This window comes from Onychomys torridus, chromosome 6 (assembly GCF_903995425.1).
Source record: "Onychomys torridus chromosome 6, mOncTor1.1, whole genome shotgun sequence".
NCBI classification, from domain to species: domain Eukaryota; kingdom Metazoa; phylum Chordata; class Mammalia; order Rodentia; family Cricetidae; genus Onychomys; species Onychomys torridus.
This window is the reverse complement of record NC_050448.1, coordinates 132,903,207-132,924,990: the sequence shown is the minus strand read 5'-3', so window position 1 is coordinate 132,924,990 and position 21,784 is coordinate 132,903,207. Positions and strand designations below refer to the sequence as shown.

The 21,784-nt window shown below is 39.0% G+C and overlaps 1 protein-coding gene across 2 annotated transcripts in view; it reads right to left on the bottom strand.

Moving 5' to 3' along the window:
- The window catches only part of Negr1 (neuronal growth regulator 1), a 771,161-nt gene that overhangs the window by 246,454 nt on the left and 502,923 nt on the right, over positions 1-21,784 (bottom strand). For both annotated transcript variants that reach the window (XM_036190724.1, XM_036190722.1), the window contains exon 4: positions 11,638-11,769. In XM_036190724.1, the coding sequence (XP_036046617.1) occupies positions 11,638-11,769 (132 nt within the window). The remainder of the gene's footprint in view (positions 1-11,637; positions 11,770-21,784) is intronic.

The following is a 21,784-nucleotide window of genomic DNA, read 5'->3' as shown; positions in this document are numbered from 1 at the left end:
GGGCGTTCATGCCTGCATCCCCCATTACATTAGTCAGAGGAGGCTACATACTGGGAACAGAGTCCCAAGCAGACAATCAGTCGGTAAAACAGCTTGGTGCGCACTCACCTGAAAGTCAAGAATACTTTGGGTCAGCACCGGGAGAGAAGCAAGATGGGTGGGTAGTAGCAAGAATCCGCTTCTCTGTCCACTCAGGGCCTTGATGGTGGTCCAGTGTAGCCTTCAGGTCACGGTTGAGGTAACTGACTCTGAGATCAGGAAGGGAAAGGGAGCAAGGCAGTGCTCTCAGGAAGTGATAAGAAGCCCTGACTGGAAGTGGCCTCCATTGCTTGAGCTCAGTCTGAGGGTCAAAGGTCCTGCAGCCAGGCCAGACTAAGTGGCCTGGGGGGCATGTAAATAAAGGGCTGAAACAAGATTCTGAAGGGCCCTTTGACATTAATGTAATGTCATTGTAAGCATTCCTGCACAATTCTGCGTTCTTAGCGTTATACATACTGATCAGTAAACACTCTATGACTATAATGATTCCCTGTTCTCTCTGGCTGGATAGAAAAGTTAATGAGACAAAATTAGCAAAGACTGGATCTGCAGGTGACTCACACAGTGTTCCAAAGTCCTTTTTCTGTTAGCAGAGAGAAACAGAAGGATTCCTCAGACCATTATGCCCACAAAGATGAAGGGCATCATCATGAGTGAGGCATGGGTGAACTTCCTCTGGTTAGACAGCCTGCCATGGAGTGCAGGCTAGAGGGGCGTGATGCATGCACAGATACTCAGGGTGCAAAGTACTCACTTGTTTAAAGTCAAAATATGATTATTACACAAAAACTCAGTTGTGTGAAATTCATAGATCATGTTGTAATACTCAATAACTTAGGGATTTTATCCAAAATACTAACCCTAACTTTGAAAGACTTGAGGGTAAATACAGTTTTCTGTTTTACAGTCACCTCCTAACCACTTCTAAACAGACAATGCCTTAAGGCCATTGGAGCAGAGCAACACTTTAAAACTACCTGCTCTGGATGTGTTAAGTAGAGCTCTGTCATCTTTCATTTTACCTATGAAATCTACAACTGTTTTATGCTCCTGGATCAGTAAGCATTTTTCTAAAGTTTTTATTTTATTGTGTTTTATTTTTCTGCACTGCTGTTACTTTAACCTCGAAGCAGCAGGCTGCATGGTGCTGAGGCTTTGTTATGCTCCCCATCATACAAAGGCTCTCATTTCTGGAGCTTCATGAACAAAGCTGTTTGAGGGCCACATGATTCCTCAGGATTATTTATTGTGATTGTTTTCTTTATTCACAGAAAATCCTCATTTTTTCTCTCTCCACACTTTTTTTCAGCCTCAACCATTCTGGCAGCACCTGTGCACATTTGGATGACTCAAATCCTCTTGCTCGGCAGTCCTGTCTTCTCTCCTTCAACCTTCATCTCCCTAAAAGTCTCTAGAGTTAGCAATTTGTAAGAAATGATTAGGTTCCTTTTTCAATTTCCTTGGAGCCAGGGAGTTACAAAGAAGGGACCACAGCCTTAAAGTCGGCTTTTAAGGCTCGGTTCCAATCCCCTCTGTGCCACCTGTGATCTGATTTTAAAATTATCAGAATCTAACTGTACCCATCCATTCAATGGAAGAACTTAGCTGGTTGTCAGGAATGTACATGTTTTTTTTTATATATGTATTTTTTATTTAACTCATTGGCCAACCTATTGTGTATGAACTCAGTCAATTCCCATAACCCCAACATCACAGTTGAATAAATTGTCACACAAAGGGATCAGTTAGTTCAATTGTTTCCCATAACAGCCAATGGAAGGACTTTGATTGAAGGCTGGGGTGACCTGCTACAGATCCTGTGTGCAGAACCCTGTGCCTTACTGCCTCAAACTTGGGGAGATTAGAGTTGTCTCCATCCTCAGCTGTGAACCAATGACTCTTTTGCTTTCATATATTTTGCTACTTTACCCTCAAGAAGTCTGTAAGATGGGTACAACTACCTCCACGTTTTTATGAAAGGAAGCCAGTGGTTTCCTGAGTACTCCAGAGTTAGCAAGCAACCAAGTGGTTTTGGGGCTAAGTTCATGTGACTCCAAATTATGCCTTGTAACCCCACACTTCACCATACTGACAGCTGTCCTAAGTTGTATTACTTGGAACTTTATTTCTCCTCCTTTATTTTTCTTGCTGTTTCCATGAATTGGCATCAGACAACAAACAGGCTGCCTAAGTTTGCTGGCAAAGCATCAAAGAAGTAAATTATCACACTTAATTTCTCTCTAAAAGTCACCAAGTAAAATTACAAGATTAAAACACCTTGAAGTTAAACAGCTCTTAAAGCTTTGGCTTGCTACCTGTTGGGTACCATCCATGCTTCCAGGAATGCATCAATAACCATCAAAGGAAGCTATCAGGATCTCAGGTGCGGGTGACACCAGAAAAGGGCTCTATCATTTTTTTCATGAAAGAATGAATTCAGACCAATATGCTTCAATATTTCCCCTAAAAGTTGTACAATCAGTTAAAATACTAAGATAAAAATATAATTTAGATGTTTTATTTTCTGCCGGGTCTTTATTTCTTTATCCTGAAGTCCCCAAACTTAAGATTTTATTATGACTTAGTCAATATTCAAAAAGCACTTGCACCTGTTTAATCATAGTAAATATAATAGTCAATAATTCAGCAATTAAAATAATGTACATTAAATATATTGTTATTCCTCACTGCAAAAATTATTTCTTGGTGTAGTTTAACATGTCTTCACATGTGGGAAGAAATGAGAGAAAGGAAAGAGGAAATTTTTAAGAGGCAATTAAAAATGAATGTAATTTGCTAGTGGTGGGGGAGAGAGAATGAGAATAAATAAATGCCAAAATAAGTGGGAAAGGAGCATGCCAGCTTATGTGCATAAAGGTTGCTTCCCACAATGTATTCCAATTTTCCTTCCAAACCTTTGTGCACATTGACAGTACTGCCACAGACTCTTCCACTGGCCACTCATTCATTTCTTCACACACATTCAACAGAAGAACATCAGCCATTGTTACCCTGTTCAATTGCATCAATGTGTGTGAGGATTCAAGACTAACCTGGTGTCACTCTAGTCTACAAATGGCACTCAAATGTTGAGTAAAAGTTTCAGTGCTATGAATTCTATGGCTTGATACCCATGCTTCCAGAGGGAACTGCTAATCCTCTGGATTTAAGTAAGTCCAGGTTTTTAGACAGAGGTTTTGTGTTGGCTGATGTAAAGTCTCAATGAAGCCTGTAGGTCACCTAAAGAATATAGGTGAGGCCATTGGTGGTTTTCAGGGTCTGGCCCTCTGGCAGCTCACCAGGAGACCATACCTCTAGATGATAAACCCACACTATTGTGTGGCTGTTGTTATTTCTTTCTTAACTTTAATACTTCAATTTATCATGAAATAATTTCTAAGCTCAAGCATCTAAGCTCAAGATCCTATACTATACTTCCTGCCTGGCTACTAGCCAATCAGCATTTTATTTGCCAATCAATCAGAGCAACACATTCACAGCACACAGAAAGATATCCCCAACAATTTGGTTGAGGACCCAGGCATGGTAGTACATGCCTTTGATCCCAGGACTCAGGATGCAGAAGCAGGCAAATCTCTGTGAGTTTGAGGCCATTGTGGTCTACAGAGTGAATTTTAGGACAGCCAGGACTATACAGAGAAACCCTTTCTCAAAAAATAAAAAAAGAAAGAAAAAGAGTTTGGTTGACTGTGGAAAGTGAGGTTTATGTGGACCTCTTGCACTTTGAAAACTAGTGTCTTCCTCATTCACCACAGCACAGAACCAACAAAAGACACTGAGTATAGTTGCTGAGTGACTTAATCATTATACTAGATTCTCCCAGTCCAATAATTCTACAGGGCAAAAGACGATGATCAGGTTTCCCTATAACTTTTACATAGAGGGTATATTGATCAAGTATGTATGTATTTATTTATTTTTTATTCTTTTCTCACACATTACATCTTGACCACTGTTCTGCTCCCTCTGCTCCTTCCAGTCCCCCTCCCTGCCCTCCCCGATCCACTGTTTCACTTCAGAAAAGAGCAGACCTCCAGGGGATAACAGCCAAACACAGCATAACAAGTTATAATAAGTCTAGGCACAAACCCTCATGTCAAGGCTGCATGAGGCAACACAGTAGAAGGAAAAGGATCCCAAGAGCAGGCAAAAGAGTCAGAGACAGCCCAGTTCCAAGTGTTAGGAGTCCCAAAAGAACACCAATATAACATTTTGGTATCAGCATTTTCAAATGGATCCAATAAAGATACCCTGATATTTACACAGTGCTTTTATACAGAGAGAAGGGGCACTAATTCCATTTTATGAAGATAAGGCAGTTGAAGTATAGAGAGTTTAAAACATGTCATACCTTTCCTGATCTCCAAGAACAAAATATATATGGTTAAAGAAATACATTAATTGACTGTAAAAGTATAAAATTCAACCAAATTAAAGTGAAAAGATATCTGCATATGACTTTAGTTTTTGCAATGATGGATTCACATATTGACCATTTCAATCAGTATTAGAATGATTTAGCTCACAATTTTCAGTAAATGGAATTGAGTGGTCCTTTCCACAGCAAAATAAATAGTAAAGACATTTTTGGGTATGCTAGGAACCAAGCTTTTATCCAATATATCAAAGGTACATATTTGTGCATAATTTTGCATCTGCTACATATTCATTTATGGAAATGTGCACTTTATCTTCCAGTATAACTAGCTCCAAACACGTGGACTAGAATGTTCCAATTAGGTTGACTTAGTACAGTTGCTCCAAAGCTGGAATTGAGGGGCCACAGGGAATAGGCAGTAGGAGAAGCTCCTGAGGAATGCAACCAATGTTCTTAGGCTAGTCATAAAGTTCTTCCCAGATGTCAAACTTATGATTGGAAGAAATTGCATCTGTCAACAGCTATCACCTTGATACAGAGAGGACTCAGCATTCAGAGGCTGAGTGGAGTGAGGAGACTACAGGGACCTGCAGCAGGACACTGAGGGTTGCCTGAATTACTACTTAGTCCTTTGGATTTTATTTCAGCCTGTATAATAATCCCTACTCATTTATCCCTTCTTTTCCATCTGATGATAATTTAGGCCAAATTGAATGTCCATTTTACATTATTATATTTACAGCTAATAAACTCTTATTTTTTACAGTCACAATTTGGGAAATAAAAAACATGAGTATCTCTCAATAAAAATACAGGTTCATACATCATCTCCAGAAGGATTATGAAGGTCTCAGCATCTCAGTATTTCTATGCTTTCACTTAATTCTTTATCTGCTGGTTACTGTGACACAGTCAAGGGCTCAGGCTGAGACCCAGTCTTCAAGAAGTTAATTATGTAGAAAAGGGAGGAAAACAGGGAGGGGATATATTTATAATTATAAATAGTTATTTATAATTCAGTGCAAGTGTGGTGCTACACCAATCCTAAGGTGCTAGGCATGACTGTTAACAGCATACCACACAACCTTGGAGTGTCGAAGGGGCCTTGACCCTGAAGGGCAAAACTGAACTTGACATTAAAAAATATATTATTATTAAGAACAAGAGGGAGGATCCACCACGTGAAAGCAGCAACAGCAGCATGTGCTTAGCTTGACAGGAGGCAGAGGACAGGAAGTGCCCTTTCAGTCAGCCTGCAATGGCCTGGCTGTAGTGCATAAGGGAGCCAACAGTGGAGAGGAAGACACTTCCTCAGAGCATGATGGCTACCTCCCAGGAAGAGTACCTTAGAAGATGATGCTTCCTCTGAGAATCATGGAACCTCAGAGGAGACACAGCTGGGAGTTTGTGCATTCAGTAGGGATGCTTAGATCCAGTGCTCAGCTATCAAAGGAAGAATAACTTGGGGTGATTAACTATTCAGAGAAACATCTGCATATTAAATAAGTTATTTACATGTTTTTATTTCCTACATCTGTTGGGAAGGCTTGGGAGGCTTCTGGTTTGTCACTGCAAGGGTAAAGCAGAGTAAAACTGCAATACTCAGAGCAAAAACAGGGCTACAAGCTGTGAGCAGCTAAGGGGTCTGGGACAAACTGCAGAAGGTTTGGCAGTGAATGGCTAATCGCCCACAGGGAACATTTCAAACAATATGTCTCCTCAAAAGAACAGTATTTAAAAGAACTTAGAACTGAACATTCCCTTTTCTCCTTGTGGAGTTCACAGTGGAAGAGATCCAAGGTCATCATGTGCACACATCCCCGAAATGCAACTAAATATACAATTAAGGGACACAGTTCTCCTGTTGAGGGAGACATGGTTTGCCCTTTGTTTTACACACCCAACATAACTGTCCTTAGCAGTGAGCATGAGGAGACTATAAAAACGTGAGTCCAAGACTCAAATGTATTCACCCAAACCCTTAAGTGAATTTTCGGAGGAGTTTTAGTGATAAAGGCCTGTGAAGCATCGTCTCCATTTAGCTATAAATCAGAATGCCTCTATGGTCATTAAATGTGCATTTTTTATTATTTTCCATTTTCTTAACCTGAAAGATGGAGCCATTTTATTGCTTCAATACAAGAGCAAATACTTCTTGATGAGGATTATTCATGTTCAGTTTCATTTCTAGTTCTTTCTAGGTTGACATATGTAAGTCAGAAAATAAAATTATAGGTGTAACAGCATCAGAAAAAACACCGTGGTCAGAAAACAATTTCAAACAGGAGGAAGATACTATACAGGATAAGCAGAGAGGAGAATTTTAGGAAGTAGAAGGCTGAATCAGGAGACACAGCCAGCCACTGCTGCCATGAGCAGTAAGATGTAAAGATACTGGTAAGCCACAAGCCACATGGCAACTTATAGATTTATAGAAATTTATAGAAATAGTTAATTTAAGATATAAGAACTAGATAACAAGAAGCCTGTCACGGCCATTCAGTTTATAAGTAATATAAGTCTCTGTGTGTTTACTTGGGTCAGAGTGGCTGTGGCCCCAAGTGGGACTGGAAAAAACTCCAGCTACACTAAATTATTTTTTTTCTTTTATTAAATTTCTTTTTATTTATTTTATATACCAACCACAGTTTCTTCTCCCTCCTCTCCCCACGTTGCCTCTCCAACCCCCTTCTACCCCTCCCCATCCATTCTTTCTCATCTCCACTTAGAAAGATAAGGCCTCCAACGGTAGTCAACAAAGCATGGCATATCAAGTTGAGGCAGGACCAACATCAAGGTTGAGTGAGGCATCTCACTACAGGGAATAGGTTCCAAAAAGTCAGCTCATGTGCCAGGGACAGGTCCTGGTCTCACTGCTAGGGGCCCCACAAACAGACCAAGTTATACAACTATCACCCACATGCAGAGAATTAAGCTCTTATTTATAAAATATGCATATAATTTTATTCTTATCAGTTTTGTATGTAAAAAACGTTTACTACTTATTATACTCACATATAAAACATATATCTTTGAGTTTACAGAAATAGAATTTGAAATTCAGATAGGTAAAGTAAAGCTTCCCTAGGGTGTTGGAAGTCAGCTGGTCATGGGAGGCAGTTTATCTCTACTGGACTGTAAGGACCACATTTCCAAGACATTCTCCATTAGAAGATCCCCTCTAGTGGGACAGAGGTTCAGTCATTCCTGTCCCTGCTTCTCAGTACCAGCACCAACAGTGAACAGCAGTGTCTTAGGCTTCTGAGATCTGGGACTCAGCTTTTTTCACCAACCTCCATTGCAAAATCAGCTTCCACCTCTCTCTATTTAGAATCCACTCTGCTGGTTTCCACATTTTGTTTTCTCTTATCCTAGCCAGAACTTCCCTGGTTCTGTTCCTGCCTTTCCCTTCAGGTCAACCCATGGGCTTTCTGAAATTCAATCAGCCTTCTACTTTATAATTAGTAAACATGGGCCTGGAACCTACTACACTGTGAGTGAGAATGGAATACAAATGCCAATAAGAAAACAAACCTGTCTGCACAGAAATCCACTAGCTATACCTGAGTTAACAGTGTCTCCACTCTCCCTGCCTCCCCAGTGGAGTTCAGTGCATGTGCATAGTCTGTGTGTATTTGTGTACCCTGTGTGTCAGTTCATGTGTGTGTGTGCTTATTGTGTGTATACAGAACTCCTCATGTACAGCCAAGGTGTGTGAGCAATCATGCATGAGAGGGCGCCTACTGCCTATGCTACTAGGGGCATAGTAGGATCTTATTAGGAATGTATGTTTCTGTGTCTGCTTGCCACACAATTCTGCTGGGTCTTGGATTTGTGCAATGGGGGGGATTTGGCTCCTTTCCTTTTTGAAGTCAGCTCAGTAAAATCAACAGGTAGCTCTTAGTCTTTGGCATGTGAAGGGACAATTTCAAAAGATTACTACTTTGAAACTTTATCACAACCAAGAGACACAATACACATACTATACTGCGCACACCTGCACCTCAAACAGTAGTCAGATCTGTGCAACATTGGCTCAGAAAATAATGAAATTCAACAAATCTGTTGTGAAGCACATTGTTCATGGGATGTTTGTGAAGATCTGAGTGACTGAAACTGATTTAGAGAGAACTAAAAGACAAAACATTGCAAATGCAGCAAGGAAATACAGGAAAGAGGATTCCTTATTCACTCTCCCTGTGAGTGTAAACTGATGCCCCTACTGTGGAATTCAGTGTAGAGGCCCCTCAAAAGCTAAAAACAGGTTGAACTTGTGACCCAGCCACCTCACACCTTGGCCCATGCCTAAGTATTCTTCATCCAATGTCAGAGACCCTTACTCATCCATGTTCACTGATGTTCTATTCACAATAGAAAGGACGTGGAGTCAGTCTAGAGGCCCATGAACCAATGAGTGGATAATGAAAGTGTAGTTCATATACACATTGGAATTTTATTTAGTTATAAGGAAAATGAACTTTTAGGTAAATGCTGAATAAATGTCTCATATTCTCTCATATGTGGGGATCCTAGCTTCAGTTCTTTATATCTGTGTCTTTAACTAGAGAATCTGTGGAAGTAAAAAATTGGAAAAAAGCTTTAGGAGAAAGTGATACCTTAATGAATGGGAGATAGGCTAACATAGAGAGGGGTAAGCAGGGTTAACCAAAACCAAGGATGCGTGAAAAAGCCATATGGAAATTGATTTTATTTTGTATTTAATTGCTCTGTAAATCAATAAAAATATATGTTATAAAGAATCTTGTCAGGTGCACTTTAAGGTTGAAGTGATTAGCATTATTTCCCTGGTAAAAAGTCTACTTGCTGCTTATCCTTGTCAAATTAGTTATTTTAAAAGGAATTTGTTGTTAATTAAAAAGCATTTCCCCACCTTTCTTCCCAATTCTCTTTATCCATCCTGATGTGGCTTTTTTTTTTTAATGGTGATCAGTGATTTTTTTTTTGTCCTAACTGTTCTGAAGTTCCCACACTAAGTAAGTCACTGACTCAGATTCTACAGCCTGTGGACTTTTGCCCAAATTCTCCCACTTCCACCTTATGGACAGGAAGATGGTTCTTCGAGGTTGCTGTCACTTCTTTATGCATTAAGGGCAGAATGCTCATTTCTAATTTACTATCTGTAACCATATCATCTAGGTGACAGTGCTATTGTCTCTGTGGAGTGAAGGGCAGGTCGGCTTGCAGTCTGGTGTTATAAGGACATGAATCCTGATGCATGGGGAAGATTTTCTTGGTGACCTGTGGTCAATCCTGTGTCCTAAGTCCAGGTTTCATGGCTGTGGTATGAAGCACTGTGTGGTTAGTAATAACTCAGTCTTCAAATTAGTGGTGGTCATCAGAACTGGGGAAAATGACATACATTGTCAGTACTCTTGCTATCATGGTATGGTGGGCAATAAATTCTCTTTGGTTACTGTTTCCTCTAGTGCCCATGAAGCTGTCAGATGGTATCCATTCTAAGTTATGAATCCTGATTGCCCATCTCTGCCCTTTTGCATGGATTGGATCCCCCTCCCCACACAGACTTTTAGAGGGTAACATAGTTAGGTTGAAATGCTTTTCTATTTAGTTCCTTCTAGGTCTAAAGTTTTTATTTGTCTAGGAAAACATAGAGAAGAATGAAGAGTCCAATGACAATGAACTCGTGGTTGGGTGGGCTAACAGGACTGTGTGAGGAGAAAGGAGAAGATTATCCTAGGGGATGGGATTCCCTACTTCACAGCCACTGGCTTTCATCAGAGACATCTTTTTAAAGACCGGGTGGACCTAGAGTGGATGCATCAAGAGCTCAGTGTTTGTGCATTGACAGCTTTGACTATTTCTTAATACTCACTCCTTAATTGTTTCTTCCATCCCAACCATGTAAAATTCAAATCTACAAATATATCCACTAACACATTTACCAGGTTCTCTTGTCTGGTTTGTTATCTTCCACTCCTGAATTCCAAAGGTATTAAATAACAACTCTCTGCAATGAAAGTCCTGAAAGTCAGTGGAAGTCTTCTGCAATAAAAAGTCCCAAGAATCTAGGAACTTATGAAAAAACTTATCTCCAAGGCATCAGCCATGGGATGCTGATTCAGCTGGGATATGGGGGTGCTGGAATGTTTGAGCTCCTCAAGGCTCTGCTTTTTCTCTTCATAGAATTCTGAACATTTCCTCCAGAAGCTTCATCCTGACCAGGCACACTGTTCACTTGTTCAGTCTTAGTGAGGTATTTCTCCCAAAGTGTGTAGATCAGCTGCTGACACACATTGTCTGATGACAATGATCTGCTCTGGTAGGTAGTTGGATGCCAGGACTGTTTAGAGTTAGCATTTGTCCCATGAGACTGAAAGATTCATGTTCACATAAAGTAACTGATGATTGCCATTAGTGTTTATAGATATATTTAGAACAGTTCCATGTGATCTGGTTATCAATACTACACAAAAATTATCAAAGTCATATGTAGAAAAGTACATAAATGGAATGAAAATATACAGAAGATATACCTTGTACATATTTTGGGTAAGATACTTTCATCCTCACAGTACTTTCTTTGAAAACTTAAATAATAAAAGTAAATTTGAAGGAAAGACTTAGGGTACATTGTGGAAAAGTACAGACAATTTTATACACAGGTCAAGAATGTTTGCAGCTGTCATTTTTTCCATTTTGAAAATGGGTGTGGTGTCACAGTGTTGATGACTCTGTGTGCATCTAACTCATACTTAACTTTACAATGATAGTGTTTATGGGAAAATGATTTATTAATTTTCCCAGTTTTTTTCAAGCACAATAGAATTCAACCATCCATCTGACCAAGCCTTACCACCCTACTCTTGTCTTTGTGTGAAATGCTTCCTATCTATGCCTACCAAGTCTCATCAAGTACTGCACACTGGAGCTCAGGACTGGTGTCCAAGGGAGACCCAGAAGGGGCACAGCATGTGTGTACAGTGCACAGTGCTTTAGAGACAAGGGTGAGGCCACTTAGAGTGATGAGCATGAAGATCATACTGGAAAACTTCAGTCTGTTCATCACTCAAACTATTGCTGGGATCTGCTGAGGCCATTGCTGTGCAGATGTCTGACCTAGGTAAGTGGTTCTGACCAGCAAGACACCTTGATGTAAAGCAGCCACAGCAAATTCAGACATTTCTCAATAGTTATGGTGAAAAACAGAAGAGACTTACAGTTCACGACCACTCTCACTTTCTTCACATCTGGGAATGACACGTCGTTCTCTGCACTGCATTCATACTCCCCAGCCTGGTCCCTTGTAATTCCATAAATGTCCAAATATTGTCCATTTTCAAATGGCTTTGCTACAACAATAACAGAAGATATACAGCACATTTAATTGTTTCTGCCACAAGCTTAATTCAGAGAAAACAACAACCTTAGCAGTTCCTACCAGACATTGCTAACCAGACAATTCCATATGCAACAGAAAACGCAGTCGTAATAAAAAGCAACAGCAGAACAAGGGTCCCTAGAATAGGATGACCACATGTTCTCCTTAATCAGTTGTGGTCTCTAAACCCTTCACATGGCATGGCCCTGAACCATGTCCTTGCAGTGTGGACAGAATTCACCAATGTATGTTGACATATATATAGTGTAAAATCACAGCTGGACACTTCCCCAAACTTAATGTTACTTTTCTCTGGGGGCACCTTCCCTCCACTCATGGTTTCCAGCCAGATGGCTTGATGAAAATACACAGGTCTATAAAACCAGTGCCAAGAGCCCCCATCCAAAATTGCCAATGCTCCCAAGCAAGTCACACTGTAAATGCTATATGCAAATCACCCAGTGAATCTCAGGCAAAACATTTAATGACTTTCATCTAAGAGTTAAGTGGTTATACAAACAAACCAAATTATCTTTATTTTTTATTATTCTGGGGAAAACATTCTGTTTGACTAAAAATAACAGTAGATTAACAATATAAAGTCATAATCACAGAAGGAAGACTATCCCCAAGTTAATGAGATTGGAAATCAAGACTCCTTTCTTCAGTAATGGGATTCATGCTCAAATAAAAGCAGAGTCATTGGGCAGCCAGGGTCCTGACAGTTATAGTCTCTACAGAGAAGCTGTGGTGCTAAAAGTGTGGGGGGGTCCTCCCTCCCTGTCTTTAGCTGGATGTAAAATGAATTCACATTTCAGTGCCTACAGAAGAGGCTGGCAATCAAGGAGTTCTCCCACTAACCAGCATTTCCCAGAGTCAAGGCTGCCTTTGTCTTCATGCTGCCATCCTTCCAGAAATAAAATGACCCAGAAGTTAGGAAGTTAATGGAATTCACTTTCAATAAATCTAAGGAAATTCAGTTATAGCCTTTAAAATCTAGAATGCACATCAATTAATGTATCCCCCTGTGGGTTTTGCCTAGCACAGTATTTGATGTCACAGTTTGCCCTCGAAATGACCATGACTGCCAATAAAAGACACAGTGTTTTGAATATACACAACTCTTTTTCTGTTTACCCAGTTGCTCTCAATTTGCAGGAGGTGAGAGTTAAACCTCTGAGATGGTTAGTTGCCTGACAAACTATTTGTGGATGTAAGATTAAAAAATAATAGTTAATTTCACAGTCCAAACTGCTGAAATCCAGTCATGTTGAGCGTTTGTCATGAAGACTATAGCCCTGTCTCTCACTCTATGCATGGACACAGTACTCTTTCCCATGGCTCCTTTTCTGTCTTATTCTCACAACTCCAGTTTCAAAGGCTCAAACCCCTCTGTTAAAACAACTGAAACTTGGAAGATAAATCCTCATCCACACCAGGCATGCATTGCAACCTATCTGAATGGTCAAGGTTCATGCAATCATTAACCAAGTAATTAAACACATGCTCTTTAGTTCTTAGTGCTTAACCATAGCAGGAATAAGAACACTAGCCTTTAAAGTATTGAAGGTTAAAGATAAACACAACAGATCTTTGAAGATTTTCATTTTAATGGTTTTATTAGCATATATCAATTATACATGATAATGAGATTCATCACACACTTTCCTACATGTGTTTGATATATTTTGATCATATTCATCCCGTTACCCTTTCTTGTCCCTCTGTCAATCCTATTTATCTCTTTCCTCTTCCCTAGGTATCCTTTCTTCTGCTTTCATGCTTTGTGTGACCTAGTGAATTTCATTAGGGTTGTTTATAGGATGTGGGTGAGAGTTTGTTTACAGGAGCATGTGCACATTATCAGTGGCTGCACCACTGAAGAAAATGATCCTTTCCTCATCATTAACCATTATCACTGTGTAAATTCTCATGGAAGGGTATGTTTCTTGAGCTCCTTGCCTTCCCAGGAGAAGATAACATTATAACTTTTAAAAAATGCATACCAGGATTAATAAGTATAATAAAATGTGAGAAGCAATAGGTTCATAATATATATTACAAACACTGAGAAGAAATGTAGGATGCCATGTATGGAAATGTCACCATTGCACTAGCCAGCTCCAGAGACACAATTCAAACAACAAACTGTGTGTGTGTATCCCTGGCATAGACATGGGGGACACAGTCTATAGAACCACTTTGGAGATCTTTATTCACCCGGCCTCACAGTGAAATCTGAGTTGACAGCAGCCAATGAGTGGATGCTACAGTCAGCCATCAGTCACATGATCCCAATATAAAACTGCCTTCCATGAGGAAAACACACCACAGGGTCATTTTGCCATCCCCACCTGACTATTGAAACTTAAAATCTGATGTTGTGTTCACTCTCCATGCCATAAAAGGTAGGCACACAGGGTGTCTGCCTTATGTGGGTAAGACGTCTATTCTGAACTCACTTTTGCTCAGTTCTAGTGCTGATCTTTCTAGAACTGAATTCCAGATTAGAAAATTAAGAGCTGTGTTTGTCAAGATATAAACATTCAATAGGACATTTCAGTCCATCAATACAAATCAGCTCAACCCACCCTACAGTGGAAAAGAAGGACTGAGCTCAATGAGTGTAAAGAGAAAAGCCAAAGACCATTACCCTGAACAAGACAGGGATCTCCTCAGTCCTTGAGCAACTTCTACAGTGTGATGGTTTTCATCTCCTAGTGGGCTTCAAATTCAATGAGGATGCATATAAAGTACAACAGCAGTCCCCTGGTCATGGTGCTTTCACTCCCAACAGTGAAGCTTCTGTTCTGCTCATTCTGTGTGCTGTCATGTCATCCTCACATAGCATATACTTAATAAATATTTATTGAATGAGTACTTATAGCAAAAGTGAGAATAAAGTCCTGTGAACTAAAAATCCACATTTGAAGAAGTCCCCACTTTGCTTTCACAGTCAAGGAGAAGGAAATGAATCTTTTAAAGAGTTGTCAGGTTGATTGACATCCTGACATGACAGAAAGTGACCAGTTGAGAGCAAATCCTGTAGTTATTGCCAATCCTTTATAAGATAACAAAGACTAGCAAAACATTAAATACCACATTGCAAGATAAAGATAAGAACTGACTATAAGGTAAAAGGTTTACTTTGCATATAATCTCTTACAAATAGGGACATACTTTTCTAAATACTAAATAAACAAACAAACAAACAAATAAATAAATAAATAAATGGAGGACTGGAGAGATGGTTTAGTGGTTAAGAGCACTGCCTGTTCTTGCATAGGAATTAGTTTAGTTCCTAGCATCCACATTGTGGCTCATGACCATCTACGTTCTGCTAGCTTTACCCCTAGGGAATTCTCAAGCCTCTGTGGGAGCCCCTGAGTTATAAGTATCTAAACACATTTAGTATTGTGATATGACCATAGTTAACAACCACTCTTCAGAACCACTTTAATGGTTTCCAAAATCTTTGCTCAGAAAGAGGTATCGTACTTGTTCAGGGTTTCTTGCAGAAAGATGTATTGTTAGAATCTCACAGCCACTAGAACTTAATGTCACTCCCCCATAAATTTGTAAATATCTTTAAAATGGCTCATTTGCACATAAAGGGATGGCTATTTCTCATCAGTTTGTTATCCAACCTCATATTTGAGATTATGAAGCATCTCTTATAGGCATCATCTCATGATGTATAATCAGGGATGTGAGGTATATTTCATGGGCCAATATCCCAGCTCCATTCCTCATTATTAAATCTACAAGCAGTGTATGAGGGCAGTGACAGAGCCTGTCTTGTCAGGTCATTCTGTTGAATGAGATATACAAATAAATCACTCACATCACTGTATGACACACAATGAGTGTAAAATACACATTATCTCTTATTATAATACACAACCTTGGGTATGCAAGAGAGTTTAGTTTGGAAATTGGTTCCATACTGAGGGGTTACTATATTCAAGGATTCACTTCTGCCTTATCCAGGTCTTTAATAGACATGGGAATTAGGACTGAGCAGGAGACACCAACAGCAATGACCATCCCTGCTCTTCTATTACCTCAGCAATTAAATATAACACATGTCTTGTCCATCATCTGTTAATAGGACTGTAAGCTTATACTTCATTGGAGTTACTTCTCAGGGACAATGTAGTCTTTCCTATTTCTTGTTATGTGTGTTTATGAGTTTGCATATGTATACACACATATATGATGGTCTGAAAAGTTTCTAGTATAAAAACAGCACCTTGAAGAAAAACAAGCCTTGAAGCATTATTTTTTTTCTGATAAGACTGGTAGAATGATATAACAAGCAATAGGGTCCCCACTGCACACCTCAGGCTAACAAATAATAAGCCCAATTCCAGGAATTGGCTATGTCATTTGTGGTTGTTGGTCAGTAAGGTCCTGTAGATCATCAAATATTACAAGCTATTGCTGTCACTCTTAGCTTAAATCCATAACTGAATGGTAATTGAAGTCATTATATCTTCAAGTCATAGGACATTGAGAAATTAAGCTAGAACTGATCTGGAAACATCACCCCTATTGTCTAGCTTTCATAGTGCTGGAAGGTGCTATTTATACTCCTGGAAAAGAAATCACTAGTCTTACATAGCTGTGAACCCTACAAGCTACACAGTATAGACCAGATTGACAAGTTATGCCCACTGCTACAACAGTGGCATGAACATCATGGAGTAACCAACCACTTCTGATTGGAATTAAGTCCTGCTTCACAAGATGGAACCCATACCATGTACCAAGAACTTATAGTTACACAGATGATAGGATCTAGTGGAGAAGCTAATTTTATTATTTTGCTGGATAGACATAGTTTTAAACCAACTCCCAAGGATTTAGCAGATTATACTCATAGATAAATGCATCTCTCAACCTTCATGGGAGGAGCTTCTTTGTGCAATTAATGATGATTAACACCAATCTGTAACTGGTCAAGGTGAAGAAAACATCAGATTGCAGAATGCTTTGCCCTCAGTGAAACATCTATACCATATAACTACCCAAGGAGGCTCAAGGATCATTGCACAGAGGGCCAGGAAAGATGATAATAGCCAGAGGTAGTGGATGACTACAAGGAAACAGTCTTTTCTGGACACAGCAGGGTAGCTGCACATAAGACTCTCAATAATTGTGACAGAATGCTCAGGTCCTACACACGCTCAAACCAGACAAAATGGCAGCATGAAAAGGAGCAGTGGGCACAAAGTCTCATCTCTAGCTGGTGAGCTATTGGCAACTGGTAGCTGCTCTGAGAGGGAAAGTTGGGTTTCTTTAATGATTGTGACCCCTGGTGAGCTGACCTCCAGTGGAAGGCCCCACATCCAAGAGTGAATGGGCAGCACAAAGTCTTGATGCGTTTAAAAGCAAAACAACAAACATACCCAAAGGACACAAAATTAGGCGATTAGGAAAGGGGAGCTAGATCTGTGAGGAATTAGGAAGGTAAATATGATCAAAATACATTGCATTAAATTCTTAAAGAGTGGGTGAAAATAAAGAACAGCAGACTGAGATGAATACTTATGGCCAATCTTCATGCAGTCTGCCCTTCTCTGCTACTGCCCTGAACTCTTCCTATTCTACTCAGACATCTGACGTTCCTAACCTTCAGTTCACAGAAGAGAGCAGAAAGATACTCAGAGGAGCCTTTCCTGATTCATTGTCTAGTCTCACAACCCACATTTCAACCTTAATTAAAAAGCAAAAATAGCATAGAGAAACGCAACCAAACAGAGGTAAGTTGGCCCCTTCTGTGGCATAGAAACATTCACTGCCACTTACTTAACTCTTAGCAATTCCTATTGTATCTTTCTTTATATTACACTGATGATCTTTGAAATAAAAGGCTGTTCCTCATTCTATACCCCATATTAGGGCTATAGTTGTTGACTATATTTTCACGGGAAAACAAGAAAATAGAAAGTCCTGAGCAGTTAACATTTCATTATAAGAGACATTATTATCATTATTTAAAATATTGCAATTAATCATTAAGCAAAAATAATACTGTTTATCTTTTCTTCAGTCCTTATTTTGTTCAAGACATGATGCTCAATAGCTCTCTGTGAATTAATTCCCCAGTGACACTTCAATTAACTTATGGGGTAAGGCCCATTGTTTTGGCCCTTGGTATCCATAGACTCTGAATGCATGGATTCAACCAGCAAGAACTATATTGCTTTTTTTTTTCTTAATCTTTTTCTCTTTCTTCTTCTTTTTTTAATGTTTCTGTACTAAACATATACAAACTGATTTTCTTATCATTGTTCCATAAACAGTACAACATAAGAACTACTTATGGAAAATTTACATTGTGTTAGGCATTGTAAATAGTTTATATGGTAAAGTACAAGAGGTGATCCAATTATATTCAAGCACAAACCTACTTTAAATAAAGGAACTTGGGCATTTATAGAGTTTGACATCTGTGGAAGGTCCCAGAGTCAGTCCTCCAAGCAAGGTGGGCTCTCTTGATAGAACAAGGCAATGATGGCTAAGTGGTTAATCATTTTGCTAATGAACTCAGTTACAGATGTGAAATCAAAAACCAACTCCTGAACCTCAGGGTTGGATTCACATGAGGCTCAGATGTACAACTTAAAAACAAGCAGCAGAATGGCCTTTCATAGGAACTACATTAAAGTGTTTGTTTTTGGAACAACATCCTGTAATTCAAATGCATGTTGACATTTGAAAAATGCTTTTTGATCTCATTCTAACCTCTTGTAACTGCTATAACATGTTAGTGCAAACCTGCTTGATTAAAATCAATAAATTAATGCAGCTGTCAATTATCTCACAGTTTTTTAGGTGTGTGTGTGTGTGTGTGTGTGTGTGTGTGTGTGTGTGTGTGTGTATCCATGTTTGTTAATTAGAGTAATGTCTCCTCCAAAGAAAGCTTCTTCCTCGTCACTGGGGTAATTGGTCATACGTAAGCAGTAGACTTGCCAGTGGGATTGCACTAAGAACCTTAACATGGGGAATCAAGTCACAGAAGTTCCAAGAGCAACAGAATCTTGGTAACCAACAGGAGCCTTGAAAAGGCCTCTACTACCCACTTCTGACTTAGACAATGGTGAAGTGAGTCATGAGCCATTTCAGGGGAAGTTGTGGAAGTCCCTCAATGACCAGCCAGGTTCTGATTCTCCATTAGAGTTTCTGCCTGGGAACATACCTGTCAATACCTGGCTTCTACTAGAGAGCTCAGTACTAAACTTCTAACCTACAGAGTACAAGAGGATTCTTTAGTCCTACACAAGTTTGTGGCAATGTTTTTTACAGTAACAACACAGAACTTGTGCCACACACTCAACAAAAATCAGCAGGGGCATTCTGGATTACAGCATTGACATCGTTGGTGGCCACTGTTCTGGCATAGTTTTCATTACACTTTGTAGATCTGCTTCCACATACACGTTGTTCTTTAGATAATAATTTTCAGAGACAGTAGGAGATAGAAAAGTTCTCATGGTGTAATTTATGAAGTTGCTGAGGTCATTAATCCTCCCAAATAATACAAGTGAGTTTCAGGAAAAAATGAATTCGAAGAGAACATTCTTTTTGAAGCAAAAACCTTTATGAGAACGTACTAAAAATATATCAGTTAATGCAATTCTGGGAAGTGTTGTTTGAGCACAGAAATAATGGAATTTCAAGGTGCAATAAGAGAAGGGTTATTAGGAAAGATGAAATTATGGAAGTTACCTCCTGAGATGATTCTAACAGTGTTCAGAAACAAATAAAACAAGCAGTAAATAAAAAGCTCAACTTTCCCAATTTTTTCTTTGACATTTTCATAGTCTACCATAGAGTGGTGAGGGAAGATCTCAGTTCACAGTCATTGATTTTTTTCTGACTGTCACTTGATGTTTATGCTTTCATCATGAGTTCACTCAGATGACAGTGATTGCACCCCAACACCTGACCGGTAAACAAGAGCTTTTTTTTACATCAGAAAGTATACAGTTCTTTGTGGAAACAAAAGAATTAGCAGGTAATTTTAATAAAGTCTAGTAAGTGCTATATTTGGCATAAATGCAGGGTTCTATTCATCATCATTGTGATAAGGAATCATCCCTAAGCAAGACTCTGAAAATTGGATTAAGTCTGAACATTAGCTTCATGAGAGTGGACAGGAGTGAGTCTGGAGTTATAAGCAGAAATCATAGGCTAGAGGGACTTTTATACTGCAAAAACCAATTTGCATTCTAGCTGTGAGAAGTATTGGATCTGTTCAAAGAAGAGTGCTGGAGTACAATTACTATTCTAATTTCAAAATGTGGCTTCTGGAATTCCACTCCTTACTGTATTTAGGAACAATGACCATGTGTATCTTCTTAATATTTACCTCTCTATGATTGATCAAAACCAAGTTTTTCATACTTTAGACAACAGAAAGCACCAGATTAGGATCCCTTTGGCACACATAGTTGTCTGTGGAAGCCTCATTGCCTTGTTGAGGGGAGGAAGGAGAGGTGAACTCAGGCAGCATGAGTGACATGAAGGTTCTGCTGTCCAATGTGGTCATCAGAATAGCAATGCCTGTTTTCAAGAGCTCATCATGAGGCCTGATGACCACTGATATCCACTTAAGGAAGCAGAGATTGCAGAGGTTTATTGGACCCTCACCTGAGACCCCTTGTCCATGCCAGTCATCCATAAGTGATCCTCTTCTGTTTTCTCTTGGCCTTGAGGGCTTGTGAAGTGCTATGCTACATAAGCTGACTAGGTGAAACAAGGGGGACTCTATATGTGCAGCTATAGGGAGGCCCTCACACATTGGTGGAATCTTTGGGTTAATACAGAGATCTTTAGGAGGATGTAGGTATTGTTTATATCTCCCCAGGGAAAGGATTCTCATAAGTTCTAATGGAATGAACCTATACAGACAAAAAGTTAAAGAAATCAACAGGTAATCTATGTTCCTTATGAAGTGCTATGTTATATAGTCACTGGAAGGAATTCCTCAAAGTTTAGAAAAGAGAATATTGGTGTCTTTTTGTAAAAACACAGAAATAAGTAAAACTTCAGATTGTTTGTCTGAAACTATGTAAGCCAATGACAATGGAACACTACTCCATAAGGACAAGATCCACTATCAGTGTGGTGAATTAAAAATTAAAGCAACAATAAAACAAGAAACCCATTCAAGAAAAACAGGTTTAATAATGGAAATAATAAAGAGAGGTAATCAATAAAATCTAAATGGACAATCAGGGGGAAAAATCAATGAAACAAAATGTTGATCCCTTAAAAGATCACTGAAATAGATAATCCTTGACCAGACTGGCAGAGAATAAAGACAAAGATGGCCAGGGTATGCTCATTAACCACAAAGGAAAACAACATTGATGTTCCAGGGAAGTGAGTGGTTCATGAGCAAGCAGATGCTGATGGACTTCATGGTCCAGATCAAATGACAGACATTTTAAAAGACAAAGAGGAAGTAGAAAACCTACATATGTAATGTATTTCTAATGCAAGAGACCAAATTTCTAACTAGACAACTTTGGGTATATATACATATTCAACTTTCAAAAGAAATAATACATAACTTACAGGAATTCTTTCTGGAAGCTCATAGGACCACTCCTTAATTCATTATATGAAAATATTATTACAAAACATCATATCAAGTGACATAAGATGCCAACCATGAACAGAGATCTGAAATCCTTTGAATAAATATTTGATAACAAATCCAATAGTGAGTAAAAATGATATTAACAAATTGTGGTTTATCTGAATGAAAAATTTACACAATATGATTCACTAGACTACCACTACTACCAACAAAAATAATAAATTTTCTATTTACATACAGAAAAATCATTGAAAGAATTCAGTATTTAATTAAAAAATTCAGAAAATGAAACAAAACCTTCTGAACTTGGTGGCTTTTATAAATAAATTATACCTCTGCAGGATGTAGTGACAAAAGGATAAATGTTTCCCAT